Source organism: Pan paniscus, chromosome 9 (genome assembly GCF_029289425.2).
Source record: "Pan paniscus chromosome 9, NHGRI_mPanPan1-v2.0_pri, whole genome shotgun sequence".
NCBI lineage: Eukaryota > Metazoa > Chordata > Mammalia > Primates > Hominidae > Pan > Pan paniscus.
Window position 1 is genome coordinate 118,860,090 of NC_073258.2, and position 17,483 is coordinate 118,877,572.

Below are 17,483 nucleotides of genomic sequence, written 5' to 3' on the forward strand. Positions count from 1 at the left end.
TTATTGCCAGAGAAAAGACAAAGTTGCCATACCAGGCCACCGACTCCCCCATCCCAACTCATCTATTCCCATCTCCTCTTCCCCAGGGCCTTGCTCCCTTTTCTCCTAGGCTAGGCTCCACTGACCGCCCCCCCACGACGTCCATGTGCCGTGTCAGGATGCCAGGATGTGGTTCTCAGCGGGGCTTCCTTCCCCAGGCCCTCCGGAGCCCTCATCCACTGGGCTGCTGGAGCCTGTCCTAAGGGGTAGCTGGCACTCTGGACATCAGCTTGGTAGCAGGCAACCAGGAGTGACTAAAACATGGTGGGTTTTGGGGTGTGATTCTGTAGGAAGAGTCGGGGGCAGCAGTGCTACCAGGACTTTCTGAGAAGAGTTCCTGCAGAGCCCTTCCCGTGCGGACCTTCTGAGCCCCCAAAGAACCAATGAAGAAGGCCAGGAGACCTAGTAGGGACCTGCCAGTTGTTCTGTGTCCAGTTCTGTGTCCAGTTGCCCAGCCTGCACCCCATCAGACACTATCCCAGGCTGCTGTCACCTGAAGATGATTTGATACTACGTTCCACCCTTGCAAGATGGGAGGGAGATAAGTAGCCTAAGAGGGGCCCATATGCAAACTGACATGAGTCACGTCATGCTGATGGGGGGTGGGAACAGGACTCTGGGAACTAGTGCCAAAGGACATGAGCCTATTTGCCCAGGGACATCAGCTCAGCCTAGGGAAGGCCTTTGCTGGGGGAAGAGAGACTTGGGTTCTATCCCAGCCTCTGTCATTAGCCAACTGTATGACTTTGGGCAAATCACGTTCCCTCTCTGAACCTCAGCTTTGAAAACTGGGCCCTTAAGGAAGCATGAGTGCCTCTTCTGCACCAACTCAGGCCAAGCTGGGGAGGGAAGGGGAGGGGTCTGGGCTGGTGCATGCTGCTGTGTCAAGCACTAGACCCAGCACCTGTGGACTGCAGGAAGAATAGCGGACTTGGAGCCTGCCAGACTCTGTCTGTACTTGACTCATCATGTCGCCTTAAGCATGTCACTTCTCTGTTCTGGTCTTCAGTTTCCCCTTTAGAACAACGAGGGGCCTTGACAGGTATTCCTGGGGGCCCTCCCATCTCTGCTGTTGTAAAGGTCTACTCCGTCACCCCTAATCCTTTTGGCCCAGATTCCTATTCCCTAGCAACCATCCATGGGCAGGCCGATGGCTATCCCACTGGGATACCCCATGCATGGGGTGTCCAGTGGGAACTGGGAAGCTCTTGTACAGGTACCTCCACCTCAATTGAGGGGCACAGGAGACCAATAATTTTGAGCACCAGGGTGGCAACTATCCCTTCCCCCACCAAGGCAGCTTGTTCTGCAATCGAAATTAATCCACCCCGCCCCAGGCAGGCTGGGCCATAGAACCCAAATTTAGGGGAGATGCCTGAACCAAATCCAGCCTTCCCAGAAACCAGGCCCAGTTCGTGACTACCAAGACCCTCTTCCCCAGGGCCTTGCTCCCTTTTCTTTGACCATAGGAAGAACTCTCAATCTGTTGGGGTAAACTGTTCCTTAATCCCTTTGCCACCTGGTCCCCAAAACCAAGTGTTTGGGGGAGAAGCCCAGTGAGGAAGATGCTGCTGGCCTGGCTGAATATCAGGGGCCTGTGTCCATCCTGGAAGGAACCAGCCAGAATCCCTGGTGCCTTCTGCTGCTCAGTCCGTGTCCCTCGCCCAAATGTTCCTATCTGTTAAGTAGAGAAGCATCCCCCCCCAACACCCCATTCTTGGAAGGACTCAGGCTCCAGGGATAGACATCCTTTTAAACCAAGGGAACTTTGGCTCTGTTGAATACCAGCCACCTTTGTTTAACACTGCCACCTCCAGTCTGACTTCTCTCCCAAGTGGCAGCTGTCATCCTTTAAGCCATTAGAACCACAAATATCAAGGTCCTCTTGGCGTATTCCTAACTACTAACCACTGGTGAGGGTCTCTGGGTCACCAGGGAGCAGACAGGAATGAGACAGAAACCAAGAGAAAAGTAGGAACCAACTACCTAAGTATGTCCTTGACATTCAGCAAGTTGAGGTTTTTCTTGCTGAAAAGGGTTAGCCAGCCCGTCTCTCTTTGCAGCGGTCCTTAGTTAGGAGGAAGACACAGATGGGGGTGGTGGCAGGGTGAGGTTCTGAGAGAGCAGGAGAGGCTGGAGCAGTTGAGAAAGTCAGCAGACTGAAACCACCAGAGCGTGGTGGCTGGAGCATGCAGCCAGAAGTGGGGCTGGAACCCCAGAGTAGGAAGAGGAAGGTAAGCCTGGTAAGCCTCCTAGGCGAGAGAGAGAGAGACAGAGAGAGAGAGAGAGAGAGAGAGAGACAGCAGTGCAAGGGAGAGAGGGAGAGATGCAAAGAGACGGAAGAATGAAGAGCAAGGGAGAAAAAAAGGCCTGTCTGGGACAGTGGAGCCCCTAGCCAGGAGGTTGCCTTTGGTCCTAAACTTCTTAGGGCTGCTTTGGCACATATAAATAGGATCCAGCAGTATGTAGATGGGACATGAGCCACCTGAACCTTCCCACAGCCACCCTTCTCCATGAACTGCATGAGGGCAGACTCTGACCAGCTGTCATCTATTCTTTGAGTCCAGAGGAGGCAAAAGAAATGTCTAATCCAACACCTTTGGGGAACAGAGCAGGAAGGATGGCCTGTCTGCCCATGCAAAGGACAGGCAACATCCACATGACAGTCAGCCTTGGGAACTTCCGGGGTTGTCTTCATCCCCAAAATAATCGAGAGCCCTCCAAGAAGTAGGTGTTCAGCCACTCTGTTCCAGGGTGAGCGGAGTCCCCAGGGGGTTGGGGAAGGCAAAGGGATGAAACATCTGTGGGGGCACAAGTGTGGGGTAGACAACCTTCCCCTTGTGAGGCAGGGGCATTGAGGCCCTCAGATGCTGGAGATCTGGCAGCGCCAATGGGATTACCAGGAAAGGAGCACCTAGGGTTCCAGTTAAGATCCTGGTGAAGCATCAGCCTACCCTGCCCTGAACCCCTGAATAAAGCCACACTCGAGGGATTTTCAGGGGAGATAGTTTATTGTCGCCAGTAGACCCAAACAATAAGACAAATTGCAAAAGAAACTCAGTCTGCTCCCAAAAGCAGATACATCCCAGCATTCGAGTCACAGAGGGCCATCTCAGTTTCTCTCCCCTTCCAGCCACCCCTTCCAACCTCTCTATAGCACACACAACCAAGAAAGTGCATATGTAGTTGGGTTTTCCCCTCCAAGTGCACAAAGCGCAAGAACATTCCAAAATTTGCCTTTGGTGAATCAACTCAAAACACTGAGAAGTTATTACACCTCCCCACACACACACAGTGTAATTTTTGGGGTGGGTGTGGTGAGATGTTTGATATTTGTATATATAATATATCTATACCTAGAGAGAGAGACTATGTACAGTGCATCAGCAAGCTTCAATAAAGGAAGACGCCAGCAAGAGGCACAGCAAGAGACACAGGCTGTCCATCTTTAAGACATAAGTAGGAAGGAAGATTTCTTGCTTCATCACCCGTTAACTGCACCAAGCCATTCCTATGGCCTGGAACTATCCTTTTGGACCTGCCCAGTATTTTCAATTGTCTGTCTGCTTAACCTGACCTTGCAAATATTTACCAGCCCAACCTCCCCAAGGAGACTCGCAGAGAGAAACATGGATCCGATCAGCTTTTCCTTTTTATAAACTGGAAATAACTGTGAAGAGTCCATAGCTAGGGGGCAGATAGCTATTTCCAAAGCCAGTTGCAAGGCACCTCAAAGCAGTTCAGTCCTGAATAATTGTGCTTTGTTCTTATAAGCTAAATCCCATGGGTTAGCCAGCCCGTCTCTCTTTGCATTGGCCCTTAGTTAGGAGGAAGAGACAGATGGGGGGTGGGGGCAGAGGGAGGTTCTGAGAGAGCAGGAGAGGCTGGGGCAGTTGAGAAAGTCAGCCGACTAAAACCAGCAGAGCGTCGTGGTGGGAACATGCAACCAGAAGTGGGGCTCGAACCCCATGGTAGGAAGAGGAAGAACTTGTCAGCATAAGTTAGGAAACAGGGTAGAGAAATGGCCGCTGTGGAAACATCTCTCTGGTTTTCCACCTCTACTTACAGAAGCCCCATTTTGCTCCCAACTTCACCATCCTGGGGGAGGCAGCTCTATGAGTCCTCTGGAGGAGATTCTAAGACGCTCCAGAAGAAAATGCATATGAGGGCTGAGCACCTGGGACAGAGATGGTTCCTGACCCAGCCCCATCTGCTGGGGCCCTGAGGCCCGTGAAGAGACATTGCTTTTCCTGGGCCCCAGTTGATCAGGGCAGAGGAAAAAAAGACTCCAGGAATCTTGGGCTTCTTGATGGAGAGTTAGAACTTCTTAGAATACACTAGGAAAGCCCGCAAATAATTCCCCTAAATGTTATGGATCCTGGAAAAAGATAAGTTCCCAACATCAGCACAGCTCCTCACTCATCCTGGGAGAGAAGGACACTTAAAGGGTGACCAAAAAAATGAAATCTGCAAGCTGCAGAAATGTATACAACCACTCTTGGTCTCAGCTGGCATGAGGTGCCCGCCACCCACCTCTCTGCCCCCAGCTGGCTGGCTCGAGGATGGGCAGCGTCCATCTGCTGCAGGCATCCTGGCGGCTTAGCCCACCCGCATTGGCAGTGTGTTGATTGGCAGTTAGGTACTGAGCTGATGAGTTTAGCATTTCCAGATGGGCTTGACTCGCTCACCTCACCCAGGTGTTACCAGGCTGGTTGCCCATCCCGCACTCTGCACCCACTCTGCCTGGCCTCTGCACCCTTGACCCTGTTGTATTGCCCCTCTTCCCTGCTGTTTCTCCCTTCCCAGGGCACAGATTCTAGAATCTCTTCATCTTCCCCAACTGTAGCCTTGGAAGCAGTGTCTTGCAGAGGTGGAATTAGTTGCACCAAAAAGTTAATCTTGGTCCCTACAGTGCCAACCTGGCAGTCCCCAGTGCTTATGGCTTTGTGTATATCCCCAGTGCCCGGCACAGTGCCTGGCACATAATAGATGCTCAATAAATGGTTGCTGAATTGAAGCAAATTAAGCTGAATCTCCCAGATGATATTGCTGTCTCCCCAAATTGGCAATCTGATGGGCAGAGGCAGGGATTGGTCCCTGAGACTGTCACGGTCCTGTCTCCACCCCCTTTCCTAGACTTATTCCCTACCCTGGGCACCTGACTCCCTGAGCAGGGGTGGGGCAGAGCTCCTGGAAAGGCTGGGAAGTGCTGGGGCAGGGAATGGGGCATTTGCCAGCAGCTGTGCCCTTCACACTTGCTCCCTCCCTCCCTGCTTCCCTCCACTTCTCCTCAGTCCTGGCCAGAGGGGCTGGGCTCCTGGGAGAGGGGCAGGGCTAGAGAAGCCCACCCCTCCAACTCGCCCCATCATGGACCAGGCCACAGAGGCCCCTCCCACTGGGAAAATGATGGCTCTGTTGCTTCAAACTGGAGACTGAGGAGCCAGAGAAGAGGGCAGGACCCTCAGTTTCTGTCAGTTGGAACCTCAGTTTCCCCATTTTAAGTGAGTGACTTGGCTAGTTGATCTCTGAGGATCTTCCAAGGTCATGGTCTCAGAGTCAGTGTTTCTGCCTCTTGCTCCTTCTCTCAGGCCTAATCAATTTCCACTGAATGTGAGTGTAATGGCAGTGATGGTTGGCTCCCCACAATTGCCTCTTTTTTTTTTTTTTTTTTTTTTTAGAGATGGAGTCTCTCTATGTCACCCAGGCTGAATTGCAGTGGCACTATCACTATCTCAGTTCACTGCAACCTCCGCTTCCCAGGCTCAAGCGATTCTCCTGCCTCCGCCTCCCAAACAGCTGGGATTACAGGCACACGCCACCACGCCCAGCTAATTCTTGTATTTTTAGTAGAGATGGGGTTTTGCCCGTTTCTACTAAACAGATGGAGGTAATCCACCCGCCTTGGCCTCCCAAAGTGCTGGGATTACAGGCGTGAGCCACTGTGCCTGGCCTACAATTGTCACTTTTATCCCCACGAAGGGAGTTGTTGGGAGAGGAGCGAGTAGCGTGGCTGCAGATGGGACAGGGCTGGCATTGGCGGCTCAGGTTCCAAGGCCTCCCCTCATGCTGGCCTCAGGCTTTCCCTTCCCTCTCTGTAGCCAAAAGTCAGGTGGAAACCCCACTGAGGGCAACTGGGAGAGTTCTCACTGAAGCCCCAAAGAAAGCTGCCCCACCCTGTGCATGGCCTCCTCATTTCCCAGCCTTGGCTGCCCCTGCCCAGGCGAGGGTGGTTACCCCATGGAGAAGGCAGAGCCTGCAGCAACCTGCATTCACCATGGAGCCCCACCCCTCAGCCCCTCAGCTGACTTTGAAACTGGCCTCTGTTGGTGGGTCCCCACTGGGAAACATGGCCCCCTACCTGGAGCTGCTCTTCCAGTCTGGCCTCATCCACAGTCCTAAGGGATTAGGAGCCAACGGGAGCCCCAAGGAGGCCACTAGCAATGGAAACGAGGGCCCAACGTGGCCTCCTGGGCCAGGGCACATGTCCAGCTTTGCCTGCAGCCCTGGCTTTCCGTCAGTGCCCTGGAATGCACAGTCATCCCTTTAACATGCCCCTCCAAGTTTCAGGAACTCATCGTCACCTCCAGCCTGATGGCTGCTCTGGGCTGGGAGCAGGGGAGGAGCACAGCCGTGCCAGGCCAAGGCCCTCCTGAGGGAGCGCTGTCAGCACAGGAAAGCCCTCCCTCCCCACCAGGTCCTCTCTGAAGCCACTGCCAGGCCAAGCACTGGGCAGGTGGACAGCGGCCCCCTCCTCTACCCCTGCCCACCCACTCCCTTCTCTCTGGGGACCCTCACATGTGCCTCCTGCCTCCCCCCAGGGACTGGCAGGTGGGAGCCCTTTCTCTCCTCTCCCCAGGGCCCACACGTCCCAGAGCATGGCAGGTTTCTCAGATGGAAGAGAGTGGGTCACTCTTGGTGCAGGGTGGGAGATACGAAGTCGGGGATTCAGGAGGCCCCAGGTGGGCCCTGGGGTCCTAGGTCACGGGAAGCACACCAAGAGCGAGCAGGCAGGGTCACTGTACAGGGCGGAGAGGGGAGGAGACGGGACACGGGAGGCTGCAGGGCCGGCCACCCACTACTTGGCGCCATCATCCGGGTTGCCTTCACCGTCCGTCTTGCCCTCCTCCTCGGTCTTCAGGTCATCTGTGCTCAGCTTCTGCTCTTTTTTTCTCCTCACACACTTGACCACCATCAGCACCAAGATGACCACAGCCAGGAAGCCCCCGACGGAGGCACCCACAATCACGGCCACCGTGGAGTCCCGCTCAGGGGGCTCTGGAAAGGAAGCAGAGCCACTGAGCACCAGGGCTGGAAAAGGGGCCTACCCCACCACCCCACTACCCGTGGCATGCGTGGAACCATCCTGACTTTACTCTCCTCCACAGACAGGACTTTAGCAAAGCCAAAAAGCAATCCAGTGACTGACCCTGAAGCGCCCCCACCTCCAAATCCCAGGACACCCAAAGCCCCCAGAGGAGCTAGTGTGATGAAGTATTTAAGAGCATGAACTTTAAGATCAAACAGACCCAAATTTGAGTCCTAATTGTACAACTTACGAATTGCGTGACCTTAAGTAACTTATCCTCTCTAACCTCAGTTTTCTAACGTGTAAAATGGGCTTAATAATAGTACCTCCCTCAAAGGTTTTCATGAGGATGAGATAATGCATAAACAGAGCTTAGCCCTATGACTGAGACATAGAGGTGCCCAATAAATGAAAGCTGCCATCATCACCATCATTATTATTGCTGTTGTTGTCATTTGAAACAGGGTCTTGCTCTGTTGCCCAAGCTGGAGTGCAGTGGCGCAATCATGATTCACTGCAGCCTCTACCTGCTGGGCTCAGATGATCCTCTCACCTCAGCCTCCCAAGTAGCTGGGAGTATAGGTGCAAGCCACCATGCCCAGCTAATTTTTGCATTTTCTGTAGAGATGGAGTTTTGCCATGTTGCCCAGGCTGGTCTCGAGCTCCTGAGCTCAAGCTATCTGCCTGCCTCAGCCTCCCAAAGCGCTGTGATTACAGGTGTGAGCCATCACACCAAGCCCCATTATTAAGACTGGGATTTATAGTCTGTATCATTACCAGGACTCTCTGGGACATATTCCCAGGTTCTTGAGGACTAGAGGGAAGAAAATGGATTCCTTCTATGCAGCACAAATGGTTGCTCCCACCCTCAGGAGGGCCTGGTCTCCCCAAAGTGCCCTGAGCAAATGCTGCAGAGAGTAGGTGGGTGGGAAAGGTCAGGGCCCCACAGCTGGCACCCCAGCCTTCACCTTCCATGAGGACCTGCAGATGGATCTTGCCATGGCCACGGTGGCGGTCAGGGGGGTTCATGATGTAGCAGTTGTAAATCCCCTCATCCTCCGGCTGCACATTTCTCAGCATCACCGACACATCATACTTGCTGGGGTTCCCTGAGAACTCCACGCGGTCTTGAAACCGCTCCAGCTTCAGGTTAATGATCTTCATGCGGAACTGGAGGAACTGGGGTTGGAGCAAGGGACAGGATGGGTGGCTGGATGAGCAAGGAACTACAAGGACAGTGAGGATGCCCCCTCTTCCCATCCACCCTTTTCCTGGGGAAGAGAGGCAGTTACCTCTGTGAGGCACCTGGGTGCGCAGCACACCTTGTTTCAAAGCCTCCAGAGCACGCAGCCCACCCAGGGTCCTCTGGGGCCCTAGCGCAGTGCCGGGGCCAGTGGTGGGACCAGGGGCTTCATGCCACGGGGCTCCTACCTCCTCCCCTACCCCTGCCTTCAGCCCAGGACTCACCATCTCCTCAGAGCAGTTGTTGCACTCCTGGTAAGTCCAGTTCAGGGAGAACTGTTTGTGGTTCACTGTGTAGCAGGAGTTGAAGGTGCAGGGCAGGCGGGCGTCAGAGCCATTGAGGACGTTGAGGGTGGCAGGTACTGTGACCTCCATGCTCTGTCCTGGTGGCACTGCAGATTAAGCCACAAGCTGGTGAGGAGTCTGGCTGAAAGGGCTGGGGAGGGGCAAGCCCTCTGTGCCTGGGAGTGTTGGGGGATGAGGCAGAGCAGAGCCACAGGGAGGGGACTGGGTCCCTGACAGCTCCAGTTAATCAGGAGGTGGGAGTTACTGTTATTTGCAACAGGGTCTCTGTTGCCCAAGCTGGAGTGCAGTGGCACAATCATGACTCACTGCAGCCTAGACCTGCTGGGCTCAGGTGATCCTCTCACCTCAGCCTCCCAAGTAGCTGGGAGTACAGGTGCAAGCCGCATGGAATTGGACTTCGTTCTTCCTGGCAGGGGCCCACTCAGCCTCCCCAGTCCATACTCCTGGAGTGGGCAGGCACATATGGGGCACCAGATGTGGTCTTTGGGGCAAAGCGGGGCCACAGAGCAGGTAGGGGAGGAGAGAAACCAAATCATCACATCATCTATATCTGTCAAGCCAGGGGCAGCCAAATGGCCCCAAGCCTTTTCTAGAACCACTGTTAGGCACCCCTGCCCCCACCACACTTGCCCCAGTTCTGCCACATGCTAGCAGAAGACCACAGACAAGGGGCTTCACTATGCTTGCCTCAGTTTCCCCCTTATTCTCACCACTTCTAACCATCTTTGCTGAAACTGCAGGGCTCCCCTGCCGTTCCGTTCTCAGGACAGCAGACTGAGAACAGCTGGAGATTTGGAAGGCCTCGCTCTCCATACCCCAGGGACAGAGCAAAGCTGTGTCCCAGCCCAGCCCAGCCCCCTACCTTCCTCAGGCTTGCGACAGACAAGAAAGAGGGCAGACAAGCTGTGGAAGGGAAGAGGTGCCCCAGAAGGTGAGGCACCATTCCAAGGACCAGCTGATGGGTCTGCAGGGACAGGAGTCCCTCTTGAAGATGTCAACCTGGAGACACCACAGCAAGGAGCTGCTACAGGCAGGCAGGGTGGGAGCTGCTGGTTCTGCAGAGTCCTATTAGGAACACCAGACTGAGGCCAGGAGACTTTGGTGCTGGGGCTGAGAAAGGCCTGTCCCACTCCGACATTCTAAGCAGGACAGAGCCTACAGGGAGGCGAGCGAGGGGCCTGGGCAAGACACTTAAGGGGCATCCACTGTCTGGTCATGGAAATACCTCCTTAAATGTCACGCCCTAGGCACCTCACTGGACTCACCTGAGCCCTGGCCTTCATTCCGAGATGCTCTGCCTGTATCCTCAAGAACCTTATCTCAGAAGATTCCTTTTCTTTATGGAGGATAAACAGCAGTGTTCGGCATCATTCATTCACTCATTTACCAAATATTTATAAATCACCTACTGTGTGCCAGGCACTTAGTCTAGGCCCTGGGGGTTACTGCTGTGAACAGGACAGGCAGAGTCACTGCATCATGAAGCTTATATTCTGGGGAGAAGGATAGACATCAACAAGGAAAAAAATCATGGAGTTGTAGGTAGAGACGCTCGGCAAGGTAGAGGGGCATTGTCTGATGTCGGGTGGGCAGGGAAGACTGCTCTGAGGGGGACACACGGGCAGCGCCCACCTGAAGTGAGAGAGTGAGCCCATTGAAGTTTTGAGCGAGTCGAGTTCCCAGGCAAGTGTACTCCCAGGGGCCAAGTCCCAGTGGCTGGAAGGAGTTTCGTGTGCCTGAGGCAGAGGGAGCAGAATGACCGAGGGGGTGCATGGTGAGACCTGAGGTCCAAGAGTTAGGCAGGGACCAGCTCACAAAGGCTTTGTGGGCTAGGATATGGAATTAGGAGTTTCCTCTTTGAAGTGTGATAGGAGGTCCCTGCAGGGTTGGGGAGTGTGGGGGCTGCTGGGAGGCTGTCCAGGTGAGCCCGATAGAGGCTGATGTGGGAATCGCGTAGACAAGGGGATGCGACTAGACTTGGGTTCAATCCCAGCTCCAGCATCGGAAGCTGGAAGAGTGGGGGCTACTCCTTTGTAAAATGCAGTTGGTGACACCAATCTCCCAGGGTTGTTTCAATAATGAAAAGAAGCAGTAAGTATTCAGCAAATAGTAGCTGCTATTATCCTCAATTCTCCCCAAGTTCTGCCTTGCAAACAGGAAGGGCTTCTAGGGGAGCCTCTGGCCTGGTCTGAGGGCACCTTGGAGACTGCCCCCCTCCAGCTAGTCCGTAGGAATTGGCGAACAGCCCAGGCCTGCAGGGCTCCTATTTTTCAAACTTTTTTTTTTTCTGCACAAAGCCGTAGAGGCAGCCGCCCTGCAGCCTGCAGGGAAATCAACATCTGCCTGGAGCACCCTTCTGCCAGTCCCGCCCCTGGCCCGAGTGACCAGGGCAAATGGCAGGACTTAAGAACCAGAGATTCTCTGAACTGGCAGCAGCCCTGGATGGAGGGGTAGGCATGGGGACCTCATCTGTTCTCCAAGCTGGGAGACAGGTGTCACCATCTGCGTTTTCTAGAGGAGGAGTCCAGGGCCGAGGATTCCAGGTGTGAGCTTAAGTGCTCATTAGAGGAATAAGGACTGGGGAGGCTGAGTGGGCCCCTGCCAGGAAGAACAAAGCCCAATTCCATCTCCTGTACTTTCATCGCCCTTCTGAAAGCATCTGGCAGCGCACCAGCCAAGGAGGAGGTGTGCAGAAAATGCCAACAGCATCTTCATCTGCAGAGGCCCAGAGCTCTGAGGGAAGGCATTGACAGTGCTTGTCCTGAGCTTACCTCCCATCCCAGGAATGTCCTACCCCTCTAGCTCTTCCCTTGGAAGGTCGATCATCTTCCCAGGGGCTCCCCAGACCAAAAAGTCTGCGTTCTGCGAAGCCCGGCGGACCCTGCGCGGGCCTCTGCCCCCCACCAAGCCCAAGGCAGTGCTCCAGATTAGAACTTGAACCCCACCATCTCGAAGGAGCTAGCACCCTGCCGTGGGGGAGGGCAGGGTAGAGAGGAGTGCGGGGGCGCCTTTTCTGGCTGGCAGGACGGGGGCAGCCGGAGAGGTGCAATGCGGGCTCCCCCACCCCACCCTGCAGCGGGGCACTGCAGAAGGTACCGGGCGGAACACGCGTGCCCTCTAGTGGTCACAGAGTCAAACGTCAAGTTCCATCCTGCGGAGCGAGCATGGGATCCGGAGCCACAGGCTGCAGCTGAGATCAGAAACCGTAGATCTAGCCCCATTGTTTTACCGGTGAGGAAAGGCCATGAGAGCCACACACAGAGAATAGGGACAAGCTGAGGCCAGAATCATGGTTCCTAGCCCCTAATCCAAGATCTCCACGTGAGCCTGTGGCCTCACCAAAATCCCAGCAGCTCTAGGGTGCTGGCCTCAGACCTCCCGCCAGTCCGGGCCCTCATTAAAGACGAGGGGACCATGGCTCAACAAGGTCAGAGCTGTGAGCAAAACTCGGGTCTCTTGATTAACTCTCCCGCTTCGGGAAAGCACCCGAATGCATGGCCAAGGCCACAGAAAGGACTTCATTACAGCCACAAACCCTTACAAAATGCTTACAACGAGCCAGGCACTGTCTACGTACTCTACATACATCACCTCATTTAATACTAACAAAACCTGTTATCGCTCCCACATTCCGGATGAGGAAGATGGAGCACAAAGAAGTTAAGAGACGAGCCCAAGTTCACGGCTAGTAAGAGGCGAAGCTAGCCCCAGACTGGGTTGAGGCATTGAAGCTGAGTGGGGAAGTGAGCCCCATTCCAAGGCATCCGATCTCTTGCCAACTATATGGCAGGTCCAACTCCAGGCAGGCCCGCCAGCAGGGAATGGTCCCATTTAAAGGAACCTCCATACAAGGGGGGCCCACAATCTTCCTGGTTGTCCCATTTGAGACCAGGTCTGGGGCCTGTGTCTCCTGATTTTCAACTCACAGAAGGGAAAAGATCATCAACGGGATGTGGCTTCTGATCTTAGATCCAAAACCTCAGCAGTGGCGGGCCACCCGCTGTCTCCAAGGCACATCTGGGCCCTCAGGCCTCGTGTCATCCACTGTTCTAACTAGCCCATCTTGCAGAGACTATAAAAATTTGCTCATCTGCCAAATGCTGTCTCTTGCAGAGACTGGAAGTTAATCTCTTCACTCCTCTTTCCACCCTACAGCAACCTGTGAGGTAATTATTTTCTTCTTGGTTTTTGTTTTTTTTTTAACTGTCTAAACAAATGAACTGTCTCCCGGGGCAGCCCCTGCCTCCCAGGTGAGTGTGGCATCCAGCCCGTATCTCCGCACCTGCACTGCCTTACCATCCAGACCCTTCCTGCTCAAGGGCCTCCCCAACCCCAGCCACTCCAGTCCATCCCCGTGCAGCCAGGAGCAACCCACCCTCATCACTCCTCACCTCCAAACCTCCAACAGCTACCCACTGCTTTCAGGATCAAGTCCAGGCTCCTGGGCACAGCTTCCAAGCCCTTTGCCATCTGGGACCAACCTATACCTTAGCCTCATCCCCTGCCAGCCCCCATCCCCCCAGGTCTCCTTCACTCCAGTGACCCCAGTTCTGATTTTTTCTGAAAACACCACCTTCCTTCCCTTCTCCATGCCTTTGCACGTATTTTTGCTTCAGGTTGAGAAGCTCATTTGCCCTCCTGCCCCTGGGCCCCTCCTACTTATCCTTCAGGTCCCAGCTTACAGGGCATTAGCCTCGGTGACTGTTTCCCCAGTGTCCTTGTCCTCACCCCAGCCCTGTTCCTATCTCTTCCACATGACTTGAGGGCAGAATGGCAGGATAGTTAACCTCCCAGTGCCTCAGTTTCCTCATCTGTAATATAGGGGACAATAAGCCCAACTTCATAGGGCTGTCAAAGGATTAAATGACTTACTACCTGTATGAAGCTCAGCACAGTGCCTAGCACATGGCCTGGACAAAAGTCAGCTGCGACTACGATGAGCATTATTGCCATTATTGTTGCCATACATACAATGTTGTCTTGTTATTATTTGTTCATGGGCCTGTTTCCCTCAAGAGGCTCCGGGGAACTGACTCCTATTCATCTTGGTATCCCTGGCACCCAGGACAGTGTGTGGCAGAGTGGGGACTCAATAAAGTCTACTAAAGGAAGAAGAGACAGCTTTCTCTCCATGTCTGGGCCCCCACCACCACAAGCAGCAGATATGTGCAGTGGGCTAGAGTGAGGACTAGACTTCACTTTCTTTCTTTCTTTCTTTCTTTTTTTAAGAGACAGGGTTTGGCTCTGTTGCCCATGCTGGAGTGCAGTGGCATGATCACGGCTCACTGCAGCCTGGAACTCTTGATACTCCTACTTCAGCCTCCTGGAACAGTTAGGACTACAGGTACATGCCACCATGCCTGGCTTATTTTTCTTTTCTTTTCTTTTCTTTTCTTTTCTTTTTTTTTTTGTAGAGACAGGGTCTTGCTATGTTGTCCAGGCTGGTCTCCAATTCCTGGCCTCAAGCGATCCTCCCACCTCGGCCTCCCAAAGCACTGGGATACAGGTGTGAGCCACCGTGCTCAGCCCAGACTCCACTTTCTATGCCTCCGCTAACATAATCCATACATTGGTAAGCAGGTCAGTGACTGTGGAGTCAACGGTCTCAAGAAAAACTTCAGGGAAGCCCAGTCATTTGAATTGTTTCTGGCTAAAACTAGCCTCATATGCTTCTGTCGTGGGTAGAGCTGGTTGCCCACCTGCCCTTTCTCTTTGCCACCTCCATAGTCATCCCCACAAGCCCAGCCCCAACAGAGTCCCCTCCCTCGTCACTTGTGGCATCCTCCATCCTGGGGATCGATGCTACTGCAACACCACCAAAGTTCCATTGTCAACTCGGCCCTCAGCATTGGAGTGCCAGGGACATGCCTCATTACAGCACCAATCAAGTTCAAGTTCAAGGTCCCCATTCCTGCATCCTCTCCCACTCAGCTTTGCAGAAGCTTTAGCTTCCTCCCACTACCATCTCCCCACCCCCAACACTCAGACCTCCCAGACTCCCTCTTCCTCGCCCTAGCCCAGAGCTCTGGGTCCCGGTCACTGAGCCCCCTTTCTATCTTTACTTAGCCATGGCTCTCACCAGGCAGCTTCTCTCCTGCACGAAGTGCTTCCTAACTCCTGAGGAAAGGGTCCTGTCCTCCAGCTGGGCCTCCTTACAACAGGCCACTCACCCAACTCCCCTTCTTTCAGCCTGTCCTGAGACTCTGATCAATTAGGTACTGTTAATATAGCAGTGCCATTTCTTGAACATTGGGGGCAGTGGAATCCAACGTTTAAGAGAATGTGCTGAAGTCAGACACAGGGAGTTCAAATCTCAGCTCCCGTTACCATAGTCATCTGTTTCCTCCCTGTAACCTGAGTATAATAGAATCTACCTCCGATTGCTGTGAGGGCTAAACAAGATACACAGTGCCTGGGCTCACGAAAAGCATTCTTATGTTAGCCATCGTTGAGTTCCTGCCATGCACCAAATCACAAACACCTCAGGCAATAGGCATTCTTTAGTTTACCCGGGAGGGAACTGAAGCTCAGAGGGGTTGAGTAACTTGCCTGTGATCATTACGTAAATGACAAAGGTGGCTTGAAACCCAGGTCCTGCCAGAGATTCCATAGCATTCCTGCTCTGATGTTAATATGCCAAGTAACTCAGCAAAGCAGGCTGGCAGGGCCTCTGCACTGTCTGTGTTTAGCACTCCTACTCCAAACCCAGCACATCACACCACAGAAAGAGAGAGAGCCTTTGTGGTGGGGAATAGTTCCATCAACAGTCCTTGGACTTGACTCTCAGTTGCTGCTCCAGCAATAAGTAAGTTTAGGAGCAAGAATGAAACTACAAAGCAGGCTTGCAAATAACTTTCTAGCCCACTTCCCCACCAGGAAGTGTCTGAGTGGTCAAATACAAAATTAATATTTGGGGCCACTTGACAGGACAGTCTGCAAGACTGGGCTGGGCAGTTCTGAGGCTGGATTTAAAGGGCTGCAACCTCGCTCAGCCTGTGGGTTCCATTTTTTTCCTGAATCTCTACACCTGGCCCTTCCTCCATTCCATCCGGCCCAAGCCAAAGGTGCCTTCTCCATCAGTGCGTGCCTCAGCAGGTCTCCTCCCAACCCAGACATCATTCCCCAAGCCCGCTTCCCACCTACTCCCACACACATTCCAACAGATCAGTGAGACCGAGTGCCAGGAAGCCAGACCCAGACTCAACTTTCTGCCACCAGCTCCCCTGCACACTCTCCTAATACCCTAAATCCACCAGGATCAAGCTTCCGAAAAGAAGCCCCTTAAGGGAGCATTAAGTCCCAGGACCCCACATTTGCGGCAACTCCAAAAAATAATCCCTGAAGAGACTGCAGGTCAATCCACTCTCTGCCCCACCCCCACGTAGGTCCACTTAGGGGAAATCCAGAGAAGATTCACCTCCCTTGACAATTGTCAGCCCCCAGCAACACTCAGATCCCCTGACCCAACATTTCTGTGACTAAGTAGTCCCAGGGTTCTGCACTCCCCAGCAATGTCCCTTCCAGTCCCCAGCACCTCCCCTCCCAAGGACACAGAGGGAAAGCGCTAGCAATGTCTTCTTTCCTATCCCCTGCCCCCATCCTCTTCACATTGCGTCTACACTTCTGAACCCTCGGGAGCATGCAGATGTGAGTCTAACTTACCCAAAGAGAAAAAGAGACTGAGCCCCGTGAGGCTGAAGGCAGGGCGAGGTAGCCAGGCATCTCTGTGCATTTTCAGAGACTGAGATGTTAGTCGGGTGGGCTACGGGAGAGGGTGATTTGAGGGGGCGAGGACTACAAGGGAGGAATGGTTGGATGCTAAAAAAAAATGCACGGATGTACTTCAAAGACATATACAACATTAAGGAAGCTTTATTTCCATCTCTCTAATATGGCCGGCTTGTCTGTTGCTGCTAAAAAGAGAGAGAGAGGGAGTGTGTAAAGGAGAGAGGGAGAGATGGGGGGGAGAGAGAAAAGGGGGATGGGTTAAATATTGTGGTTGGTGGATTTCAAAAAGCAGGTGGGAGGGCATAAAAAAGTCATTTTGAAAAGAACAAAATCCCAGAAATTTTTACCCTCTAAAACAAGAAATAATACAAACCCTGCTTTTTGACTTCACTGGGATGACTGTTGGATTTTGAAAGCTATTAGAGGAATCCATTTATTTTAAAGATTCTGGAAAGGGAAACACCTTTTATCATTTAAAAACACCCCCAGGCTGGCTCAGTGGCTCACACCTGTAATCCCAGCACTTTGGGAGGCTGGATGGATCGCTTGAGTCCAGGAGTTCAAGACCAGCCTGGGCAACATGGCAAAACCCATCTCTACTAAAAATACAAAATTTAGCCAGGCATAATGTCGCACGCCTGTAGTCCCAGCTACTGCACCGCACTCCAGCCTGGGCCCTGCCTCCAAAGGAAAAAAAAAAAACCCTAAAAAAAAAAGGAGATGCTTGTTTTTGTGTTGTTCAAAAGGGTTCAGGAAAGTGAGTTGGAGAGACTTTCAAGGGGTAACGATTTCCTCATTCTAGCGTTTCCTCTGAAAACAGAACATGTTGAAGCAGGCTGATAGAAAAATACCCAAGAGATCT

At 53.2% G+C, this 17,483-nt stretch overlaps 1 protein-coding gene across 1 annotated transcript; it reads right to left on the reverse strand.

Annotated features, from left to right (window-relative positions):
* Nucleotides 1-3,031: 3,031 nt before the first annotated feature.
* On the reverse strand, nt 3,032-16,834 carry SCN2B (sodium voltage-gated channel beta subunit 2). The gene is made up of 4 exons (XM_003820059.6): nt 16,556-16,834; nt 8,813-8,979; nt 8,314-8,524; nt 3,032-7,314 (listed from the first exon to the last, which is right to left on the reverse strand). The coding sequence occupies exons 1-4, from the start codon at nt 16,623-16,625 to the stop codon at nt 7,115-7,117; spliced, it is 648 nt and encodes a 215-aa protein (XP_003820107.1). The 5' UTR covers nt 16,626-16,834; the 3' UTR covers nt 3,032-7,114.
* Between the last annotated feature and the right edge of the window lie 649 nt (nt 16,835-17,483).

Coding starts and splice junctions, on each gene's coding strand:
- SCN2B (XM_003820059.6), bottom strand. CDS start 16,625: ATGCACAGAGATGCCTGGCTACCTCGCCCTGCCTTCAGCCTCACGGGG. Junction 8,980..16,555: donor CAGTCTCTTTTTCTCTTTGG/GTAAGTTAGACT, acceptor CTTAATCTGCAG/TGCCACCAGGACAGAGCATG. Junction 7,315..8,313: donor TCTGCAGGTCCTCATGGAAG/GTGAAGGCTGGG, acceptor CTTCCTTTCCAG/AGCCCCCTGAGCGGGACTCC.